Raw genomic sequence first — 22,008 nt, forward strand, 5'->3', positions numbered from 1 at the left:
ACTTCTCTGTGCCTCAGTTACCTCATCTGTAAAATGATTAACTGTGAGTCTCACGTGGGACAACCTGATTACCCTGTATCTACCCCAGCGCTTAGAACAGTGCTCTGCACATAGTAAGCGCTTAACAAATACCAAATACCGAGTCAGAGGACGTGGGTTCTAATCCTGGCTCCACCACTTGTTGGCTGTGTGGCCTTGGGCAAGCCACTTAACTTCTCTGTGCCTCAGTTCCCTCATCTGTAAAATGGGGATTAAGACCGTGAGCCCCACGTGGGACAACCTGATGACCTCGTATCTACCCCAGCGCTTAGAAAAGTGCTTGGCATACAGTAAGGGCTTAACAAACACCATTATTATTATTATTATTATTATTATTATGGCTGTTGCTCCTGGTGAATGAATGCTTGATCCAGCTCTCACTGTTGGCAAGGAACCGAGAATCGCCGACAACACAAACATTCCGGTTGTGTGTAGCAGTCTGAGTGTGTGCTACCAAGCAGCAGACAAAATTGGCAAGGAATTTCAAATCGCAGAAGCCACCCGAAAGTGAGAGGCCAGAGGAATGTGGGAGGTGAGTCCGGTAAACCCCGTGTGGGCAGGGATTAATCTCTCTTTCTCTTTAATGCTGTACTGTACTTTCTAAGTGCTTAGCCTAGTGCTCTCTCTGCACACGATAAACGCTCAGTAAATACAATTGAAGCAGCAGCAGCGTGGCTTAGTGGAAAGGCCCAGGGCTTCGGAGTCAGAGGATGTGGGTTCTAATCCTGTCTTCGCCATTTGTCTGCTTTGCGACCTTGGGTAAATCACTTCACTTCTGTGTCTCAGTTACCTCATCTGTAAAATGGGGTTTAAGACTGTGAGCCCCACGTGGGACTACTTGATTACCTTGTAACCACCCCAGTGCTTAGAACAGTGCTTGGCACATAGTAAACGCTTAACAAAGACCATAATGATAAGAATAAAAGAAGAAGGAGGGATCAAGGAGGGGCGGGGTTCTGGGATCAGGGCCGGTTTTGTTAGCACTTGTCTGCTGTGTGCCACTTAATTTCTCTGTGCCTCAGTTCCCTCATCTGTAAAATGGGAATTAAGACCGTGAGCCCCACGTAGGACAACCTGATGACCTTGCATCTACTCCAGCTCTTAGATCAGTGCTCGGCACATAGTAAGCGCTTAACAAATACTATCATTATTATCATTATTACTCACTTCTGTGTGCCTCAGTTCCCTCATCTGTAAAAAGGGGGATGAAGACTGTGAGCCCTACATGGGACCTCCTGATGACCTTGTACCTCCCCCAGCTCTTAGAACAGTGCTTGGCACATAGTAAGCGCTTAACAGATATTAGCACTATTTTTATTATTACTCGCTTCTCTGTGCCTCAGTTCACTCATCTGTAAAAAGGGGGATGAAGACTGTGAGCCCTACATGGGACCCCCTGATGACCTTGTACCTCCCCCAGCTCTTAGAGCAGGGCTTGGTACATAGTAAGGGCTTAATAAATATTATCACTCTTTTTATTATTACTCCCATCTCTGTGCCTCACTTCCCTCATCTGCAAAAGGGGGATGAAGACTGTGAGCCCCACGTGGGACCGCCTGATGACCTTGTACCTCCCCCCAGCTCTTAAAACAGTGCCCGATCCATAGTAAAGACTTAACAAAGACCGTAATAAGAAGAATAATAAAAGAAGAAGAGGAAGGGATCCAGGCGGGGCGGGGCTCCGGGCTGTGGGGAAGGTTTTGTTAGCTTGCAAAACGGATTGCCCAGATACCTTGGGAGGACTCCTGGCGCTGCGAGGAGGCAGATAAGAGCCCTGAATGGAGCTGATGTCACGGTGATGTCAGGTCTCCGGCCTCCCCCTGGGAAGAGGAGGAAGCCGGAGAGCCAGGGACAGTCGAGGGAGGCGGGTCCACGAGGCTCATAGTCCAGGGTTCCCCTGGCCGCGCCACTGTGCGCTGTGCGCTCTGCACCGTGCGCCCTGCTCCGTGCGCCCTGCGCCTCCAGGTAAGAAGGCTTCCCTTTCTCCCCACCCTGTGAGGTTTTGGGGGGGGGGGGGAGGGGATCGTCCCCGGACCTGGGGAGGGGGCTGCGGTCACTCCGGCGCCCCTTGGAAAAGTTTCCAGCTGGATTTTCTCCGAGGAGGAAACTCCTGGGAGGGCCCGATGCGGGAATGGAGAGGCTGGGGAGGGGTCCCGGGGACAGAGGCTGCTCCCGCCTTGGGGGGCTGGGAAGGGGGGTGTTTCTCTCCCTGGACGTTTGTGGTCGCCCCTCGGACTCTCTCGGACAGAGTCCAGAGGTCAATATTGACTCTTAGAGGACAGATACCTGCGGAGCCCCACAAGTCTGGCTTTTTGGGGGGGAAGGGGATTGTTGGGGGCGGGGACGGGGGAGCAGATTCCCACGTTGGGAATGGACGGCTTCCTTCCACCAAGGACAACCCTCCTGGGAAAGTAGAGCTCGGACAGCCTCGCATGGCGGGCGCCTGACGGACCCCAGCTCTGATTTAAGGGGAAACTGAGGGGGGGCACCCTCCTGCAGAAAGGCGCCCACAAAAAACCCTTAGAACGGTGTTCCGGCGCTTAGAACAGTGCTTGGCACATAGGAAGCGCTGAACAAATACCAGAATTATTAAAGAGCTGCCTACATGCGCACCTTCCCCCCCCCCCCCCAATTCCCTCCCACTCAGTTTGGTGGCGACTTGCACTTTCTAAGCGCTTAGTACAGTGGTCTGCACAGAGTAAGCGCTCAATAAATACGAGTGAATGAATGAATGTTTCATCCTGGACCCTTTATAAGCAGCCTGACTGTCTCCTTGTCTTCCCAAGTCTCCTGACTCTCCAGGGAACTTTCATTTCGCCCCTGGAAAAGATGGGTTAATTCCTTTTGAGCAGATGGACACGACCCCAGAGAATAACTGGAGCTTGTTCCCGCAATGGGGATGGGAGGTAGTAAGGAGACCTTATCCCTGATTATTTTTATTTCCTTTTTTATGGTGTCTGTAAAATGCTTGCTAGGCTCCAAGCACTGTACTAAGCGCCGGGGCAGATACAAGCTAATCAGGTTGGACGCGGTCCATGTCCCACATGGGGCTCACAGTCTTACCATTTTACAGATGAGGGAACTGAGGCCCAGAGAAGTGAAGCGGCTTGCCCAAGGTCACGCAGCAGACAAGGGGGCACAGGCAGGATTAGAACCCATGACCTTCTGACTCCAGGGTCCCGGCTCTATCTACTACATCCTGCTTCTTCCTAAACACTCAGAGGCCACCTTGGATCTGTAGGAGTCAGAGGAGGAAAAACTTGGTGGAAAGTCGCCTGAATCCTGATCCAGAGAGGAGAGGAATATTTAAAGCGCCAAGCCTTAGGCATTTGGGGACAGTTTCAAAACTAGAAGTTCTTGCTTCCCGGATCCCCTGAGGGCTCTGACCTAACTATTCAGGCATCTGGGTCTTTCTGGCTTTGGCGTTTTAAAACAGTTTTGGAGAAAAGATACCCCCTCCCCCCAATCCCCGTGCAAAAGTCTTTTCGCCCCAGCAATCCTGGAGGCCTGAAGCAGCGTGGTCTAGTGGATGGAGCAGGGGCCTGGGAGTCAGAAGGAACTGGGCTCTAATCCCAGCTCTGCCACTTGCCTGTCGGGTGACCTTAGGCGAGGCATTTCACTTCTCTGTGCCTCAGCTACATCATCTGTAAAATGGGGATCAAGACCGTGAACCTTATGTGGGACAGGGACGGTGTCCCACCTGATTATATTGTATAATGATTAATGACTGTTGTATTTGTTAAGCGCTTAATAATAATAATATTTGTTAAGCCTTTCTAGGTGCCAGGCACTGTACTGAGCACTGGGATGGGTATAAGCTAATCGGGTTGGACAGAGTCCCCGTTCCACGTGGGGCTCATAGTCTCGATCCCCATTTTACAGATGAGGTGACTGAGGCCCAGGGAAGTGAAGTGATTTGCCCAAGGTCACACAGTGGACACGTGGCCGAGGCAGGATTAGAACCCATGTCATTCTGACTCCCGGGCCCATGCTCTATCCACTACGCCATGCTGCTTACTATGTGCCAGGCACAGTACTAAAGCGTTGGGGTGAATACAAGCAAATCAGGTTGTATGTAATAATACTAATAATGATGATGGTATTGGTTAAGCGCTATGTGCCAAGCACTGTTCTAAGCGCTGGGGTAGATACAAGGTAATCAGGTTTTCCCACGTGGGGCTCACAGCCTTCCCCGTTTTATAGATGAGGGAACTGAGGCACACAGAGTGAAGTGACTTGCCCATAGTCACACAGCTGACAAGTGGCAGAGTGGAGATTAGAACCCACGACCTCTGATTCCCAAGCCTATTCTCTTTCCGCTAGGCCACGCTGCTTCTCATGTACCTACCCCAGCGCTTAGTACAGTGGCTGACACATAGTAAGCGCTTAGCAAACCCCATCGAAAACAAAACACACCCACCTGTAGCTCCTTGGTGGGCGGTGGGCTGGGAGGGGAGCAACGTCTAGACTGAGGAGTGGGTCAGCTGGAGCTTCCTCCCGGCTAGGAAGGAGCAGAAGATGATGCCTTAAGAGGGGAGGAAATGGAAAAAACAATCGATACGTCAATAGATCGGAAAGACTTCTTAAATGGAGGGGAAAGAGAAGAGTCTGAGAAGTTCACGGGAGAGAGAGCTGAGGGGCGAGGGTGGGCAAGGAGGACAAGACCCCCCAAATCGGTAGGCTTCAAAGCCCCGAGTTCAGTATCTTGCTCCTTGGGGGTCTTTGTTGCTACTGGGGGGATGGAGGGAGGTGGAATGGTGGAGAGAAGGGGGTATGAGGAAGAAAGACGCTTTTAGTAGCTGCTGCACTTGTGTTGCTTTCAAGAAGCCGGTCCGTTCTGGTTTCAAACCCCAAACCCATCCCCTCCCCATGTCCAAAGCGTCCCCTCTCCACCCAGCTGGCTGGGCCAAACAGCTCGAGGTTTGGGCCGGACTGAACCGGACCAACGTTCGGAGGCCGGGCGGCTGGGCCTGGGGAAAGCCTGATTTTGAAGGTGATTAAAAAATGTTGTGTGCTTCTTAGGAGCGGAAGCGAAAAGGCCTTTTGTGTGGGAAGGAACCCAAGTCGGGCCCCGATCTCGGGCCTGGAATGTACTGCCAGGGGGTGAGGCGAGAGGGAGAGGAGAGAAGAGAGTCTCTTGGATGGGGGGGGGGTCTTGATAACAACAATAATAATTCTGGTATTTTTTACTGGGTCCCAGAAACTGTACTAAACACTGTGGTGGATGCAAGCAAATCAGATTGGACACAGGCTCTGCCCCACATGGGGCTCACAGTCTTAATCCCCATTTCACAGATGAGGAAACTGAAGCCCAGGGAAGTGAAGTGACTTGCCCAAAGTCACACAGCAGACAAGTGGCAGAGGTGGGATTAGAACTCAGGTCCTGCTAACTCCCAGGCCCGTGCTCTACCCACTAGGACACAGTCCCTGCCCCACACGGGGCTCTGTCTTAATCCCCATTTCACATTGAAGCCCAGAGAAGTGAAGTGACTTGCCCAAAGTCACACAGCAGACAAGTGGCAGAGGTGGGATTAGAACTCAGGTCCTTCTGGCTCCCAGACCCGTGCTCTATCCACTAGGCCCTGCTTCATTTTTCCCCTCTCTCTTTCTGTGGGCCAGGCTGATGGGTTTTAGCAGCCTAGGCTGAACTCAGAAGGAATCTTAAGAATCTAAACTCAAGATCTTCCAGGCATTGCTCAGGAAATCCAGCTTGTGAGCTTCATTCACTCATATTTATTGAGTGCTTACTGTGTGCAGAGCATCTTGCATTTTGCACTGTAATATTTATCAAACACTTATTATGGGCAGAAGCAGCAGGGCCTAGTGGAAAGAGCACGGGCCCGCGAGTCAGAAGGACCTGGATTCTAATCCCACCTCCCTCACCTGTCTGCTGTGTGATCTTGGGCAAGTCACTTCTCTTCTCTGGGCCTCAATTCCCTCATCTGTAAAACTGGAGATTAAGACTGTGACCCCCATGTGGGACAGGGACTGTGTCCACCCCGATTATCTTGTATCTATCCCAGCTCTTACAGTAAACCCTTGGCAAATACCACAGTTCTTCTTATTCTCTGTGCTTGTTTCTTCAACTTTAAAAAAAAAATTAAAATGAGGATTCAATCCCTGTTCTCCCTCCTAATTATACTCTGAGCCCCATGTGGGACAGCAACTGTGCCTGACCTGATTAGCTTGTACCTATACGAGTGCTTTAAAACAGTGCTTGACACATAGTAAGCACTTAAATACCATCATAATAAACGCACTGTACTAAAGGGTTTGGGAGATCTCAGTGCCGTATACACAATCCCTGTTCTCTCTCAGTAAATACTTGCTAAAATGCAAAAGAAGAGAAAAATTATCTTCAGAGGTGCCTGCTCTACAGGAAGTTGAACCAACCGATCCAGCAGCCTATTTAGTAAGCACCTTCTCACTGCGTGCTTGGGAGAGTTTTTAGAAGAGGTTCCCCTCAAAGAGTTTACAACTCAAACATTTTGGTAGTCATTAAGCACTTACTAGGTGTCAAGCACTATTGAAGATCTCTGGCCACCCATTCACTGCCTCTGTCTAAATTTCACTGTCCAAGAGATAAGGATTAGCAGGCATTTTATCCCCATTTTACAGAGAAAACTGATGGGTTGATTGACGAAATGCTGAGTGGCTGTTAGGCTGAAACATATGGGATGCTAATAACAATTGTTAACGGTTACAAGGTAACGATGTGTCAAGCACCTTAGTAAACTCAGGAGTAGATACAATCAGGTCAGATACGGCGGGGCTCATAGTCTAAAGAGATGGGAAAACAAGTATTTAATCCCCATTTTGCAAATGAAGGAACTGAGGCTCAGTGAAGTTTAAGTGACTCCTCCAAGGTCACCCCGATCAGGGGAGCCGTGAAGTTGGAGCTACCAAGTCCTCTGACCCCCGGGCTTTTTCCACTAAACCACATAGCTTCTCTAATAATAATAATAATAATGGTATTTGTTAAGCGCTTACTGTGTGCCAAGTCCTGTTCTAAGCGCTGGGGTAGATACAAGGTAATCAGGTTGTCCCAGGTGGGGCTCACAGTCTTGATCCCCCATTTTACAGATGGGGGAATTGAGGCCCAGAAAAGTGAAGCGACTTGCCCGAGGTCGCACAGCAGACAAGTGGCGGAGATGAGATTACTACCCAGGTCGTCCGGACTCCCAGGCCCGGGGTCTAGCCGTGGTGGTGGGAGATTAACCCGGAGGAGGTGGGTTCCCCAAAGGGCTCTGGCAGATTTGAGGAAGGGGCGAGAGTAAGCAAAGGGTTGGAGGTGGAAGGCCTGCTCTCAGGTGCCTCTTGGTGGGTGGATCGATAAATATGATTTTTCTCTGCGCCGATACGGTGACAGGGAGGAAATGGCGGAGGGAAATGCTGGGACCCCAGAAAGGTCAGAAAGAGTGGATGACCTCAACTTTCCAAGCCTGGAATGTGGAGGCCCTTCGGGAGGGGATGGGCATGGGGGGGAAGGGGGTGGAAAGCCCCATGATGAAGGGGTCCCAGGGCCAGTGGAAATAAACTGATTAGATTGGAAGCTCCTTGTAAGCAGGGAGTGGTCACTTTATTATTCTAAACTTCCCAAGAACCTAATACAGTGCATCACACCAAGAGGGAGCTCAATAATTACTACTGTTACTACGACAGCTCCTACTACTTTTAATAATTTTATTTATTTGTATTGATGTCCGCCTTCCCTCCTCTAGACTGTGAGCTCGTTGTGGGCAGGGATTGTCACTCTTTATTGTTGTACTGTGGAAAGAGCCTGGGCTTCGGAGTCAGGGGTCATGGGTTCGACTCCCGGCTCTGCCACTTGTCAGCTGTGTGACTGTGGGCAAATCACTTAACTTCTCTGTGCCTCAGTTACCTCATCTGTAAAATGGGGGTTACCTGTGAGCCTCACGTGGGACAACCTGATTACCCTGTATCTACCCCAGCGCTTAGAACAGTGCTTGACACATAGTAAGCGCTTAAATACCAACATTAAACCAATACCAACATTACTGTACTTTCCCAAGCGCTTAGTACAGCGCTCTGCTCTCAGTAAGTGCTTAAGAAATACAATCGAATGAATTTTAAACTTTTCCTCAAGTGGCTAGAGTACTGGAACTCTGGATTTTTCTCTTTGCACTCCTGGTCTTCCATAAACTCTTCCGGCCAGTGGTCTTTCCCTCCCCATGCCTCAGTTTCCCCACCTGAGAGATAATAAAACCCATCGAATTCCTACCCAAGGAGTGCTAGTGGCTATTTATATTAATGACTGTCTCCCCCTCTAGACTGTGTTTGTTGTGGGCAGGGAATATGTGTGTTATATTGTATTCTCCCAAGCGCTTAGTACAGTGCTCTGCACGCAGTGAGCGCGAAATAAATACAATTGAAAGAATGAAGAAAGGAAGGAATTTTGCTCTATGGGAGAAGGAGAGAAGCGAATTCTGTGTTCCTGCTAAGTGCATTAGTCTGTTTTGTTTGTGTCCTGGTGGAAGACAAAGAATGGGACCCACAAGCCAGATATCAGCTGATATGCCTGCAGGAAGGGAAGTGAGGCCAAGGATTCTGAATGGTTGGTTGGTAGGGTATTTATTTACACAGACTGGACTCTGGATCTTCCCAGAGTGATGCAAGGGACCAGGGTGTGTTGGTTAATGATAGTTAGTTATGATAGTTATTAAGCGGTTCTCTTGGGGAAGCAGCTTGGCCTAGTGGAAAGAGGATGAGGCTGGGAGTCTAGAGAGCCGGGTTCTAGTCCCAGCTCTGCCACTCATCTGCTGTGTGTGACCTTGGTCCAATCACTTCACCTTACCTCAGTTTCCTTATTTGTAAAATGGGGGCTCCCTCTTAGACTGTGAGCCCCTTGTGCGACAGGGACTGTATGCTACCTGGGTATCTTGTGTCATCTACCCCAGTGTTTAATACAGTGGTTGGACCGTAGTAAACACTTAGATGTCACTACTACTAGAGTGGGGCTGGAAGTTAAGAGAACCAGCTCTGCCATTTACCTGCTGGGTGAACTTGGGCGGGTAATTTACCCTCTCTACCTCTGTATCTTCATCCTTAAAATGGGGATTCAATCCCTGTTCTCCCTCTCAGACTGTGAACCCCACGTGGGACCGGATTATTTTGTATCTACCCCAGCGCTTAGTACAGTGCTTGCCCCATAGTAAGCACTTAACAAAAACTACAAGCTTTAGTATTATTATGATCATTCATTCAATCTTTTTTATTGAGCACTTACTGTGCAAAGCACTGTACTAAGCACTTGGAAGAGTACAATATAACAACAAACACATTCCTGCCCACAACGAGCTCACAGTCTAGAGGGATTATTTGATTATCCTGTCTCTGCCCCAGTGGTTACCGCATAGTAAGCACTTATAATAATAACAATAATAATAATAATAATAATAATAGCATTAGCTGGCTCTGGAATTTCTGGGCATGGGGAATAGCAATCCGGATAGTGCGCTTTAATACTTGTTCTCCTCCCTCTTAGTAATAGTAATAGCATTTATTTTATTAAGGACTGACTGTACACAGAGCACTGTAATAATAATAAGAAGAAGAAGTAGTAAGATATTTGTTAGGTGCTTACTTTGTGCCAAGCACTAAGCACAGGGGTAGATACACGGTAAACAGATTGTCCCACATGGGGCTCACAGTCTCAATCCCCATTTTACAGATGAGGTAACTGAGGTGCAGAGAAGTGAAGTGACTTGCCAGTGCTGTACTGAGAGCAGAGAGAAAATGCACAGGTAGAAATTAAACACACAGTCCCTGTCTCTCGGGGGACTCGCAAACTAAGAACCCTTAAACTAAATACCCCATTTGGGACAGGGATTGTTTTCTACTGTCCAATCTGATCAATCAATCAGTTTATTGAGCACTTACTCAGTGCAGGCACTGTACTAAAAGCTCGGGAGAGTATAATGCGACAGTTGCTAGACATATGTCCTGCTCATAATCTGGGGGCGGAGGCAGACATTAATATAAATAATTTATAATACATAATTTATAGATTTGTACATAAAGCGCTGTGGGGTTGAGGGTAGGGCAAATATCAAATGCTCAAAGGTGACAGATCCGAGCGCATAGACGAAGCAGAAGGGAGAGTGAGCTGGGGAAAAGAGGGCTTAATCGCGGAGGGTCTCTTGGAGGGGATGTGACCTTAGACCTTGTTTCTAAATCAGTGCCCAGCCCAGGGTTTAGCACGTGGGTATTTTGGGCCAGAGAAGGGGAGGGATGGAGAGAAGCAGCAGTGTGGTCCAATGGATAGAGCTCGGGCCTGGGAGTCAGAAAGACCTGAGCTCTAATCCCAGTTCCTCCACTTGTCTGCTGGGTGACCTCGGGCAAGTCAATTCACTTCTCTGTGCCTCACTTCCTTCCTTTTTAAAAATAAAAAAATGGGGATTAAGACCGTGAGCCCCCTGGGAGACAGGGACTGTGTCCAACCTGATATTAACTTATATCTACTTAGATAAGCATATTTTGGACACATAATCAGGAGGAGTAATTCTCTGAAGATGACAGTAATGTTAGGAAAAGTCCAGGGAAAACGTGGAAGAGGCAGACCAGCAGTTAGATGGAGAGAGACCATAACAACGATAACAGAAGAACCATTAGAAAGGTGGTGGATCAGGGCAGAGGACAGGATGTTCTGGAGAAAGTATATCCATGGAATCACGATGAATCAGAAACGTCTCTACGGCACTTAATAATAATAAAGCCCCAGCACTCATTACGGTATCTGACACATAGTAAGCGCTTAACGAATACCATCAACAACAACAACAAAACGTTGGTTAAGGGAGACATGAGAAGGGCAGGAGCAGAGAGACAGTTTGCAAAGTCAGGAGGGGAGGGGACCGGGAGGACACCAGGCTGAATGGAGAGAAGAACACTCCGCCTTACCCCTAGGCCGTTGCTGGGTGCCGGGTGCTGGGAGGGCAGCCAGAAAGGAGCACTGTGTAATCAGCTGATTGCCACGGGGGCCTCCAGGGCAAGCAGAGGGGAGAATGGAGCAGGTGTGACAGGTAGCAGACGCCCTAATAATAGGTCCTGGTGTTAAAATGGAGATTCAAATTGTGAGCCCTATGTGAGATAGGGACTGTGTCCAACCCCATTACACTATGGGGAATGCAGCGTGGCTCGGTGGAAAGAGCCTGGGCTTCGGAGTCAGGGGTCATGGGTTCGACTCCCGGCTCTGCCACTTGGCAGCTGTGTGACTGTGGGCAAGTCGCTTAACTTCTCTGGGCCTCAGTGACCTCATCTGTAAAATGGGGATTAACTGTGAGCCTCAGGTGGACCACCTGATGACACTGTATCTACCCCAGCGCTTAGAACCCTTCTCTGCACATAGTAAATGCTTAACAAACAGCAACATTATTATTATTATTACTATATCTACCCCGGCGCTTAGTACAGCAGCATAATGCCATAGCGGATAGAACACAGGCCTGGGAGTTCTAATCCCACTTGCCTGCTGGGTGATCTTGGGCAAGTCAATTCACTTCTCTGGGCCTCAGTTCCTTCCTTTGTAAAAAATGGGGATGGGGACGGGGGGACAGGGACTGTGTCCAATCTGATTTGCTTGTATCCACCTCAGTGCTTAGTACAGTGTCTGGAACATAGTAAGCGCTTAATGAATATCATTATTATTAATAATACTAATATTAACATTTATATCGTATATTATCCTATTATACAATTCGATTATAACTTTAACACTATCAATAGTGGTAACATCATTACTTATTAATGATATTATTAATAATCATAAGCACCGGGGAAGACACAAGATAATCGGATTGGATCCGGTCCCTGTTCCACATGGGGCTCACAGTCTTAATCCCCATTTTACAGACGAGGGAACCGAGGCCCAGAGAAGTGAGGTGACTTGTCCAAGGTCACACAGCAGAGAAGTGACGGATCCGGGATTAAAACCCTGGTCCTTCTGACTCCCAGGCCCGGACTCTATCCGCTGGGCCACGGTGCTTCTAGGACATGAGTAGCCCAGAGAAAGGATAGCAGTAGGCCTCCCAGGGCAGCGTGGACCTGCCCCGCTTGCTACTCGGTTATATCGTACTCTCCCAATCGCTTAGCACAGTGCTCTACACACGGTGAGCACTCAGTAAATGGCGACTGACTGACTTTGCGTCCAAGGGCAGGGACCGCCCTCTGTCCAGCCTCGACCCTTCATCGTAACTTCCTTCCTCCGTTCCAGGCCGCTCCAGCGTCCCAAATGGGATTAGGCTCGAGAGGCGGGATGGCCTCGCTCACCGGTCTGTGGCTTCTCCTCCTTCTCCTCCCCGGAAGCGGGGCCCAGACGCCAGCCCCTCCCGGCTGCGGCCCGGACCTGGACCCCATCTACTACAACCTGTGTGATCGGTCCGGGGCCTGGGGCATCGTCCTGGAGGCGGTGGCCGGGGCCGGCATCGTCTCCTCCTTCGTCCTCACCATCATTCTGGTGGCCAGCTTCCCCTTCGTGCAGGACGGCAGGAAGAGGAGCCTGCTGGGGACCCAGGCCTTCTTCCTCCTGGGGACCCTGGGCCTCTTCTGCCTGGTTTTCGCCTGCGTGGTCAAGCCCAACTTCTCCACCTGCGCCTCGCGGCGCTTCCTCTTTGGGGTCCTCTTCGGGATCTGCTTCTCCTGCCTGGTGGCCCACGTCTTCGCCCTCAACCTCCTGGCGAGGAAGAACCACGGCCCCCGGGGCTGGGTGACTTTCGCGGTGGCCCTCCTACTGGCCGCGGTGGAGGTGGTCATCAACACCGAGTGGATGATCATCACCCTGGTCCGGGGCGGGGGGCCGGCCAGCCATCCCAGTAACGGCAGCGGGGTCGGGGCCACCTCCTGCGACGTGGCCAACGCCGACTTCGTCATGGCGCTCATCTATGTGATGCTCCTTCTGCTGGTGGCCTTCGTCGGGGCCTGGCCACCCCTCTGCGGCAGCTTCAAGCGCTGGCGGAAGCACGGCCTCTTCCTCCTGCTGACCACCGCCGCGTCCGTCTCCATCTGGGTGGTCTGGATCGTCATGTACACCTACGGGAACGAGCGGCGAGCCGGCCCCACCTGGGACGACCCCACGCTGGCCATCGCCCTGGCCGCCAACGCCTGGACCTTCCTCTTCTTCTACGTCATCCCCGAGGTCTCCCAGGTGACCAAGTCCAGCCCTGAGCAGAGTTACCACGGGGACGGCTATCCCACCCGTGGAGTGGGCTATGAGACCATTCTCAAAGAGCAGAAGGCCCAGAGCATGTTTGTGGAAAACAAGGCTTTCTCCATGGACGAGCCTTCCTCCGGTAAATAATGGGGGGACGTGATCACGGGCTTTGTCTATCTACTTCTGTATTGGACTCTCCCAAGCGCTCAGTACAGTGCACACAGTAAGCACTCGATAAATACAATTCAATGAATGAATGAATGAATCAGCAGCCGGGCCAGGGAAGTTTAGGTTTGCATCCTCAAGAATTGGACATTCCCGTTGCTCTTCAACAGGCAAGGTTAACGATGATGATGATGATGATGATAATTGTAGTTTTTGTTAAGCGCTATCAGTCAAGCACTGTACTAAGCGCTGGGGTAGATACAGGATAATCAGGTTCCACATGGGATTCCTAGTCTAAGTAGGAGGGAGAGCAGGTATTGTATCCCCATTTAGCGGCACTTTGACTGGGAGCCCCATACGGGACGGGGACTGTGTCTGTCCTAATTAACTTGTACTTACTCCAGCATTTAGAACACGTAGGAAGTGAATAAATACAGAGGGACAGAGAGAAGTGAAGTGACTTTCCCAAGGTCACGTAGCAGGTATGTATGTGGAAGAGATGAGGTTAGAACCCAGGTCCTGTGACTCCCTGGACAGTGCTCCAGCTCTTCCTAATAATAATAATTACGGTATTTGCTGAGCGCTTAATGTATACCAGGCACCGTACTAAGTCCTTTGTGGAAAGAGCACGGGCTTGGGATTCACAGGTCGTGGGTTCTAACCCTGACTCCTATCAACTGTGTGACTTTGGGCAAGTCATTTAACTTCTCTGCGCCTCAATTACCTCCCCTGTAAAATGGGGATTAAGACTGTGAGCCCCACGTGGGACAACTTGATTACCTTGCATCTACCCCAACACTTACAACAGTGCTTGGCACGTAGTAAGTGCTTAACAAATACCAAGATCATCACTTTCATAAAAGATAATCCTATTGGCTGCGGTTCCTGTCCCACATGGGGCTCAGAGTCTTAACCCCCATTTTACAGATGAGGTAACAGAGGCACAGAGAACTGAAGGGACTTGTCCAAGGTCACGCAACAGACAAATGGTGGAGCCGGGATAAGAACTCAGGGGTCCTCTGACCCCAGGCCTGTACTTTTTCCACGAGGTCCTGTTGCTTCCCAGAGTTTGTAATCTTATAAGAGTTTATAAGAGTTTACAAGCACTAGTTGGGGTTTGGGGAGGGAGAGGAGTGAGGAGGCTATCACTACTATCCTCCCACCCCAGTTTCCACCCTCTACCCTTTTGCCAAGACCAAATAGTTCTTTGCTTTTGTTCTCGCAAGGTAAACACTTCAGTACTGTGGGTTTTTTTTTTTTTTTTTAATGGAAAAATCAATAGACTGAGTTCAGCACTTAGGCAGCTTTATGCGAGCTGTGGTCTCATGGGGTGTGGGGGGAGAAAGGAGGGAGGCGACATAAACCCCTGTAAGAGCCAGCTCTGCTACTGAAGACTATTCAGTAGCCTCTCTGTAGTAGCCCACTGGGGGAGGGGGGGCTTGCTTTAGGAGTAACTCTACAGTAATGGTACTAAAACTAATAATAGTAATGTTTGTCGAGCACTTTTGGGGTATCTGTTAAGCATTACTGTGTGCCATGCACTGTATTAAATCATGGGGTAGATACAAGCTAACCTGATAGGACACAGTCCCTGACCCACATGGGGCTCACAGTCTTAATCCCCATTTTACAGATGAGGTAACAGAGGCACAGAGAAGTGAAGGGACTTGCTCAGGGTCACATAACAGACAAATGGTGGAGCCAGAATTAGAACTCAGGTCCCCTGAATCCTAGGACCGTACCCTTTCCACTAGACCACCCTGTTTTCGAAAACACTATATGCCAGGTGCTGTACTAAGTGCTGGGGTAGGTACAGGAAAATCAGAACAACACAGTCCCTGTCCCCTGTGGGATTCACAGTCCATGAGGGACATAGTGGGGATTTTAATCCCCATTTTATAGATGAGGAAAGCCAGGGCCAGAGAGGTTAAGTGATTTGACCAAAGTCACACAGTAGCTGAACGGCAGAACTGGGCCTAGAACCCAGGTCTCATGACCTTTCCACTAGGCCACCTGCCTCTTTGAGTAAAAACGAGTCCCAAAAAGGTTAATCAATCGTGTTTCAATCAATGGTATTTGAGCGCTTACTAGGAGCAGAGCACTCAATGAAGCCCTCGGGAGAGTCCGGTATAACAGAGTTGGTAGACACGTTCCCTGCCCACAAGGAGCTTCTAGTCTAGAGGTTTGAGTGACTTGCCCGAGGTCCCTCAGCAGACTGGGGTCTTGGGGTCAGATTCAACTCCTCTGGCATAATCCTGGGGTCAGAAAGCATAGATCCCAAGCGCCCCATACTCCATGGACTCTGACCACCTCTAGCAGGAAGTAAGCACTCATGGGGGACCTGCTCCGGCCCCAGGGGAGGGCTAGGGCTAGCGGGCCCTTATGGCAAGCGATGAGCGATTCTCTCTCCTCATCTCTGCCGCCAGCCCAGGAGGGGAGTCTAGACTATAAGCTCCTTGTGGGCAGAGAACTTGTCTACCGATGCTGCCGGAGTGTACTTTCCCAAGCACTTAGTACAGTACTCTTCACCCAGTAAGTGCTCAATAAATACCATTGATCGATTGAGTGATTGAGTCAGCAGACTGGGATTTCTGGGAAAGAAGGGAATCTAGTCGACCCTCAAATTTGGGGTTCGGAGGGCTCCTAGCACCAGCGGAACACCCGGCCCATCCACTTGCCATCCTGGCTTTAAAGGATTGGGTAGGATGAGGTGGGAGATGGTCCGGGTCGCTTCCTACCTGAGTTCTAATCTTGACTCCTCCATATACCTGCTATGTGACCTTGGGCAAGTCACTTAATAATAACTGTGGTATTTATTTAGTGCTTACTACGTGCCAGGCACCGTGCTAAGCCCTGGGGTGAGTACAAACAAAGAAGGTTGGGCACAGGCCCTGGGGCGTTCAGCGTCATTCCCCATTTTCCAGACGAAGTAACTGAGGCCCAGTGAAGTGACTCATCCCAGGTCACGCAGCAGATAAGTGGCAGAGCGGGGATTAGAACCCATTACCTTTTGACTCCCGGGCCCATGCTCTATCCACTATGCCTCTTTTGTGCCTCAGTTCTCATTCAAATCCTGTTCTCCCTTCTACTCAGTCTGCAAGCTCCACATGGGACCTGATCATCTTATATCTACTCTGGCACTTAGTACAGTGATTGGCACATAGTAAGCCCTTAACAAATACCGCAGTTACGACTACTAGTCTTGAGGGATTATTTCCGGACGTTCCTGATAAGTGCTCCATCCACACTCCTGCTTTCCTCCTTTCCTGTCAGTCTGCTCTCCAGGCAGCCCGGCCCAGCTTCTGAAATCATCCATCCATCAGTGGTATTGAGTGAGCGCTTGCTGTGTGCAGAGCATTGTACTAAGCAGTTGGGGTGTCGCTGAGTGGATAAAGCACAGGCCTGGGAGTCAGAAGGACGTGGGTTCTAGTCCCGTCTCCGCCTATCTGCTGCTGGGTGATCTTGGGCAAGTCGCTTCACTTCTCTGGGCCTCGGTTCCCTCATCTGGAGAATGGTGATTGAGACTGGGAGCCCTATGGGGGACAGGGACTGTGTCCAACCTAGTTACCTGTATCTGCCCCAGCACTTAGTGCAGTGCCTGACACATAGTAAGTGCTTAACAAATACCATTATCGTTATTTTTATTTTTTACTAGAGATGGTTGGCACATTAGAGAAGCAGCGTGGCTCAGTGGAAAGAGCACGGGCTTTGGAGTCAGGGCTCATGAGTTCGAATCCCAGCTCTGCCACTTGTCGGCTGTGTGACTGTGGGCAAGTCACTTCACTTCTCTGTGCCTCAGTTCCCTCATCTGTAAAATGGGGATTAAGACCGTGAGCCCCACGTGGGACAACCTGATTCCCCTATGTCTACCCCAGCGCTTAGAACAGTGCTCGGCACATAGTAAGCGCTTAACAAATACCAACATTCCCTGCCCACAATGAGCTTACAGGGTAGAGCTGGAAGCTAAGAGCACTGTAGCTCGGGACTCTCCCTCGTACCTACTGTCCTGTTCTCTTCCTTCCTTCCAGCCAAGAAGCCTGTGTCTCCCTACAGCGGATATAATGGACAGATGCTGACCAGTGTGTACCAGCCCACGGAGATGGCCCTGATGCATAAAGGCCCCGTAAGTGACCTTTGGGGAGTGGGAGTGAGAGGCTTTGGCCAGCCCCGGGTGTCTCAGTCTAGAAGCAGCGAGGCATACTAGAAGCAGCATCGTGTAGTGGATAAAGCATGGGTCTGGGAGCCAAAAGGTTGTGGGTTTCAATCCCAGCTCTGCCACTTGTCTGCTCTGTGACCTTGGGCAAGTCACTTTACTTCTGTGCCTCAGTGCCCTCACCCGTAAAACGGGGATTAAATCTGTGAGCCACAGGGACCGTGTCCAACCCGCTTTGCTTGTATCCCTAGCGCTCACTACAGTGCATGGCACAAAGTAAGTGCTTTACAAGTACCACTATTATTATTATATAGGAGCCGGGTGGGAGTTTCCAGCTGAGACTGGCCAGATGTGTTGGCAGAGGGGGGCTCCCTCTGAATGACTCTGCTCCGCCTCACCTGTCACTACTACCTAATATCCTTCCCCTTCCCAGCAGTGGTATTACAGGTTCCAACCAGTCAGTCAGTCCTATTTATTGAGTGCTTACTATGTCCAGAGCACTTTACTAAGCTCTTGGGAGAGTACGATATTCATTCAATCATTTATTGAGTGCTTACTATATGCAGAGCATGATACTAAGCAATAGAATAGAATAACAGACATAATTCCTGCCCACAGTGAGTTTACAGTTTAGAGGGGGAGACATATTAATATAAATAAATCCCAGATATAACTCAAGTGCTGTGGGGCTGGGAGGGGGATTGAATAAAGGGAGCAACGTAGGGTGAGGCAAAAGAGAGTGGGAGAGGAGGAAAGGAGGGCATAATCGGGGAAGGCCTCTCGGAGGAGATGTGCCTCCAATAAGGCTTTGAAAGAGAGGAGAATTTTCTGTCGGATAGGAGGAGGGAGGGCTTTCCGGGCCAGAGTCAGGATGTGGTCGGCAGCGAGATAGACAAGATGGAGCTACAGTGAGAAGGTTAGCACTAGAGGAATGAAGCGTGAGGGCTGCATTGGGCTGTTAGGGCACTGAGCGTCAGTGTAGTTCTGGTGGAATCACCCTTATTGAGCATTGGGTGCAGAGCACTGTACTAAGCCCTTGGGAGAGTACAAAGGCGTTAGTAAATATCATCTCTGCCCTCAAGGAGTTTACAATCTATTAATTCTAATCTACAGTGCTCTGCACCCAGCAACTGCTCAAATGCCGTGGATTGATTGATACTGGATGTAGAGCCCTTACAAATAGACTTCCACCCCACCTTGTGTTCTCTGATCCCTGGGTAATAAGCCTTCCCAGAACTCTGAATATAAATCAGCTTCGCCCTGGTAGGTTTCCCGAGGTCCTTTGTACACCCCAAGGGGAGGGACAGGGCAGGGAGCAAGGTTCCCTGCTCCCTCTAGCGGGAGTGAAAATTCCAGACCCGTGAGCTTTCCCAGATGGGAAAACTTGGAAATGGGCCTGAGTCTGGGATGGAAAAGGGGTGACATTCCCAGGGGACTCACTGGTCCTTCTCCCCCTTTAGTCTGTCAGCTCATGGTGGGCAAAGAATGTGTCTGTTCTATTGTTATTTTGTTCTCTTCTGAGGGCTTCGTACGGCATTCTGCACACAGTAAGCGCTTAATAAATATGATTGATCGACTGAATGGACCGGTAGTTTGAACTGAGAAAAGATTCCCGGAAGCAGGCCCTGTTTTCTCAGACGTCCAATGAGTCGCTGTCCATCCTCCTTCCCCGGGGAAGGATGTGGACCCTCAACCCGGAGAGGAAAGGGTTTCCCAGAGTGTTTTTTTTTCCCTGAGGGGAGGCCCTCCCCTTCCCTCTTGCCCAGGCCCAGTTTGGTGCCAACGGTAGGGCATCCTGGTCCGAGGCCGGACCGCTCAGTCTGGTCAGCCTGGAGGACGACGGACTCCCCTCGGCTTGGCCGGTGGGCGTGATTCTTCCTGGTAGGATACCTGGATGGATTGCGCCCAGGACCCCCTGACACCCACGCCCCCCGCGTTCTTCTCTTTCCAGTCGGAAGGGCCCTACGACGTCATCCTCCCCCGGGCCACCGCCAACAGCCAGGTGATGGGCAGTGCCAACTCCACCCTGCGAGCCGAAGACGTGTTTGCCGCCCAGAGCCGCCAGGCCCCGGGGCCGCACAAGGACAAGAATCTGCAGGTCTATACCAACCCTTATGTTTGGGACTGAGCCCACCGCCTGGACGAGCGAAGCAGCCGGGAGGGGCGAGCCCTGGCCTGGGACTCCTGGGTTCTCTCCACCGCCTACTCACTGGACAGCCTTGAGGGGAATCTATCGGCATAGCCCCCCGTGCCTCAATTTCCCCTCTGCCTGCTGAAGGGTGGGTGAGAGTTCCAGACTCCTCCCTGCTTCACAGTGTTTTGAGTATAAGGAGCTCGCTCTGGGGGCCACGTTGAGAGAAACTCGGAGCATCACGTGAACAGACATTGGGGGTTTCCTCCTCGTTACCGCTGGTCCCGCCCTCCATCCGGCTTGGAGGAGCCGCCGAGCTGATTTGCCGGAGGCCCTTGGAGCCGACGACACCGACTATTCCGAGCCTTGCTCCTCTGTGAGGAACAGGGGAGTCTAAATAAAATGCGTTATTGCTTTATATTCTGGGCCTGTGTCATTCCAATCTGGGCTGCAGTCAGCTGTCCTCCTTCCCTTTAAGTCTTCTCCCTGTCTGGACTTCCCATGTATCTCTTGGAGATGAACGCTTCCCCTCTAGACTATAAGCTCCTCGTGGGCAGGGGTTACAACTACCAACCTCGTTGTATTGTACTTTCCCAAGTGCATCACTCTGTACACAGTAAGTGCATAATAAGCGCTCAATAAATACCATTGATTGATTAACACTTAATAAATACAATTGATTGATGCCCTGGATCCCACCTAGAGGTTGTCTGATTGAAACAAGAGAGTCTGCCAATCGATTCAGTATCCACGGCCTTCCTTCTCCCTGCTCATGCACTTTTTTTTTTTTTTCCAAACATTGAAATGCGTACTGTATTCCCTTGCATAATTGCCCCCGACATAATTATCTCCCCGCTCCCGGGTTCTCAAAAAGGAAATCAGAAATTATTTCTGTAAGCAGCGAGAGCGGTAGGGGCTCGGGTAAGAGTATTGTGCGGTGCTGGGTTATTGTGGATAAAGCTACCGGAGATGTGTGAACTCCAAGTTAGAAAGACGATGGTCAGACTTTGACCCTGTGAATTCCAGGCTAGGAGTTATAATTAATAGCTGTGACATTTGTTAAGCACTTACTATGTGCCAGGCACTCTATTAAGCGCTGGGAGGATATGATTAAATCAGGTTGGACACAGTCCTGCTGGGATTCACAGTCTCAAACCCCATTTTACAGATGAGGTAACTGAGGCCCAGAGAAGTGAAGTAACTAGTCCAAGATCACACAGCAGACATATGACGGAGCAGGATTAGAACCCATGTCCTTCTGACTTCCAGCCCCGGGCTCTGTCCACTAGGCCAAACTGCTTCCCAGAAGAAAGCAGAGAAGCAGCGTGGCTCAGTGGAAAGAGCCCGGGCTTTGGAGTCAGAGGTCATGAGTTCGAGTCCCAGCTCTGCCGCTTGTCAGCTGTGTGACTGTGGGCAAGTCACTTCACTTCTCTGGGCCTCAGTTACCTCATCTGTAAAATGGGGACTAAGACTGTGAGCCCCACGTGGGACAACCTGATTCCCCTGTGTCTACCCCAGCGCTTAGAACAGTGCTCTGCACGTAGTAAGCGCTTAACAAATACCAACGTTATTAAGAAAGGGGAAAGGATCGAGCCCCATTGCTCCAACCCCAGCCCTCGCCGGGACTACCTGGGTGGCTTCCACTCCCCCCATCCTCTTCCCGCGTCTCCTTAGAAAAGCTGGTTCCACCAGAGCCGCCCCGTCCTCATCCTGGCCCTCGCACCCACGCTTCAGCTGGATGTGGCCTCACAGCAGTGGGAAAGTGAGCTTGTTGTGGGCAGGGAATGTGTCTATTATTCTATTGTACCCTCCCAGGTGCTCAGTATAGCGCACTGCACACAGTAAGCGCTCAGTAAATACGATCACATCAGTGAAGGTCTTTCTGCCTGGTTTCTCCCTCTCGCCTTCCTGGGGAGGTCACTTGGCTGTGTGACCTTGCACAAGTCACTTCACTCCTGGGCCTCCGTTCCCTCATCTGTAAAATGGGGATCAAGACTGTGACCCCCCCGACTTGGGACAGGACTGGGTCCAGCCTGTGTACCTTTTATCTACCCCAGACCTTAGAAGAGTGCTTGACACATAGTAAGCGCTTCACAAATGCCATCAACATTATCATCATCATTACAATATAAGAATAAGCAGACACATTCCCTGCCCAGAACGGCACCGCCCCCCACAGATGTTCCAGAGCAGTAGGCGGGGCTAGGAGATGCCCCACAGCAGAAGGAGGGGCAAAAGGATGCACTGGAGCAGGGTCGCCAGGGAATCAGTGTGGGTCCGGGGCAGGGAGGGATGGAGAGAGGACACGTCAAGGTCAGACAAGAGCTTTTAGGTCTGTATCGTCTTTCCTGT

The 22,008-nt window shown here is 50.5% G+C and overlaps 1 protein-coding gene across 2 annotated transcripts; it reads left to right on the plus strand.

Annotated features, from left to right (window-relative positions):
• Positions 1 to 446: 446 nt before the first annotated feature.
• On the plus strand, positions 447 to 20,076 carry GPRC5C (G protein-coupled receptor class C group 5 member C). 2 transcript variants are annotated; one of them, XM_029080071.2, is made up of 4 exons: positions 447 to 571; positions 12,272 to 13,346; positions 17,401 to 17,495; positions 19,477 to 20,076. In XM_029080071.2, exons 1-4 carry the CDS (start codon positions 563 to 565, stop codon positions 19,651 to 19,653), a joined length of 1,356 nt encoding a protein of 451 aa, XP_028935904.1. In that variant the 5' UTR covers positions 447 to 562; the 3' UTR covers positions 19,654 to 20,076. The 2 variants fall into 2 exon arrangements, with proteins under 2 accessions (XP_028935904.1, XP_028935905.1); XM_029080072.2 differs by lacking the exon at positions 447 to 571 and adding an exon at positions 1,769 to 2,004.
• Positions 20,077 to 22,008: the final 1,932 nt, after the last annotated feature.

Source organism: Ornithorhynchus anatinus, chromosome 15, assembly GCF_004115215.2.
Source record: "Ornithorhynchus anatinus isolate Pmale09 chromosome 15, mOrnAna1.pri.v4, whole genome shotgun sequence".
In the NCBI taxonomy this organism is placed as follows: domain Eukaryota; kingdom Metazoa; phylum Chordata; class Mammalia; order Monotremata; family Ornithorhynchidae; genus Ornithorhynchus; species Ornithorhynchus anatinus.

Excerpts from the sequence above, each read along its gene's own strand:
- GPRC5C (XM_029080071.2), top strand. Across the intron at positions 13,347-17,400 it reads CATGGACGAGCCTTCCTCCG|CCAAGAAGCCTGTGTCTCCC; the intron begins GTAAATAATGGG and ends CCTTCCTTCCAG. Across the intron at positions 17,496-19,476 it reads CCCTGATGCATAAAGGCCCC|TCGGAAGGGCCCTACGACGT; the intron begins GTAAGTGACCTT and ends TTCTCTTTCCAG.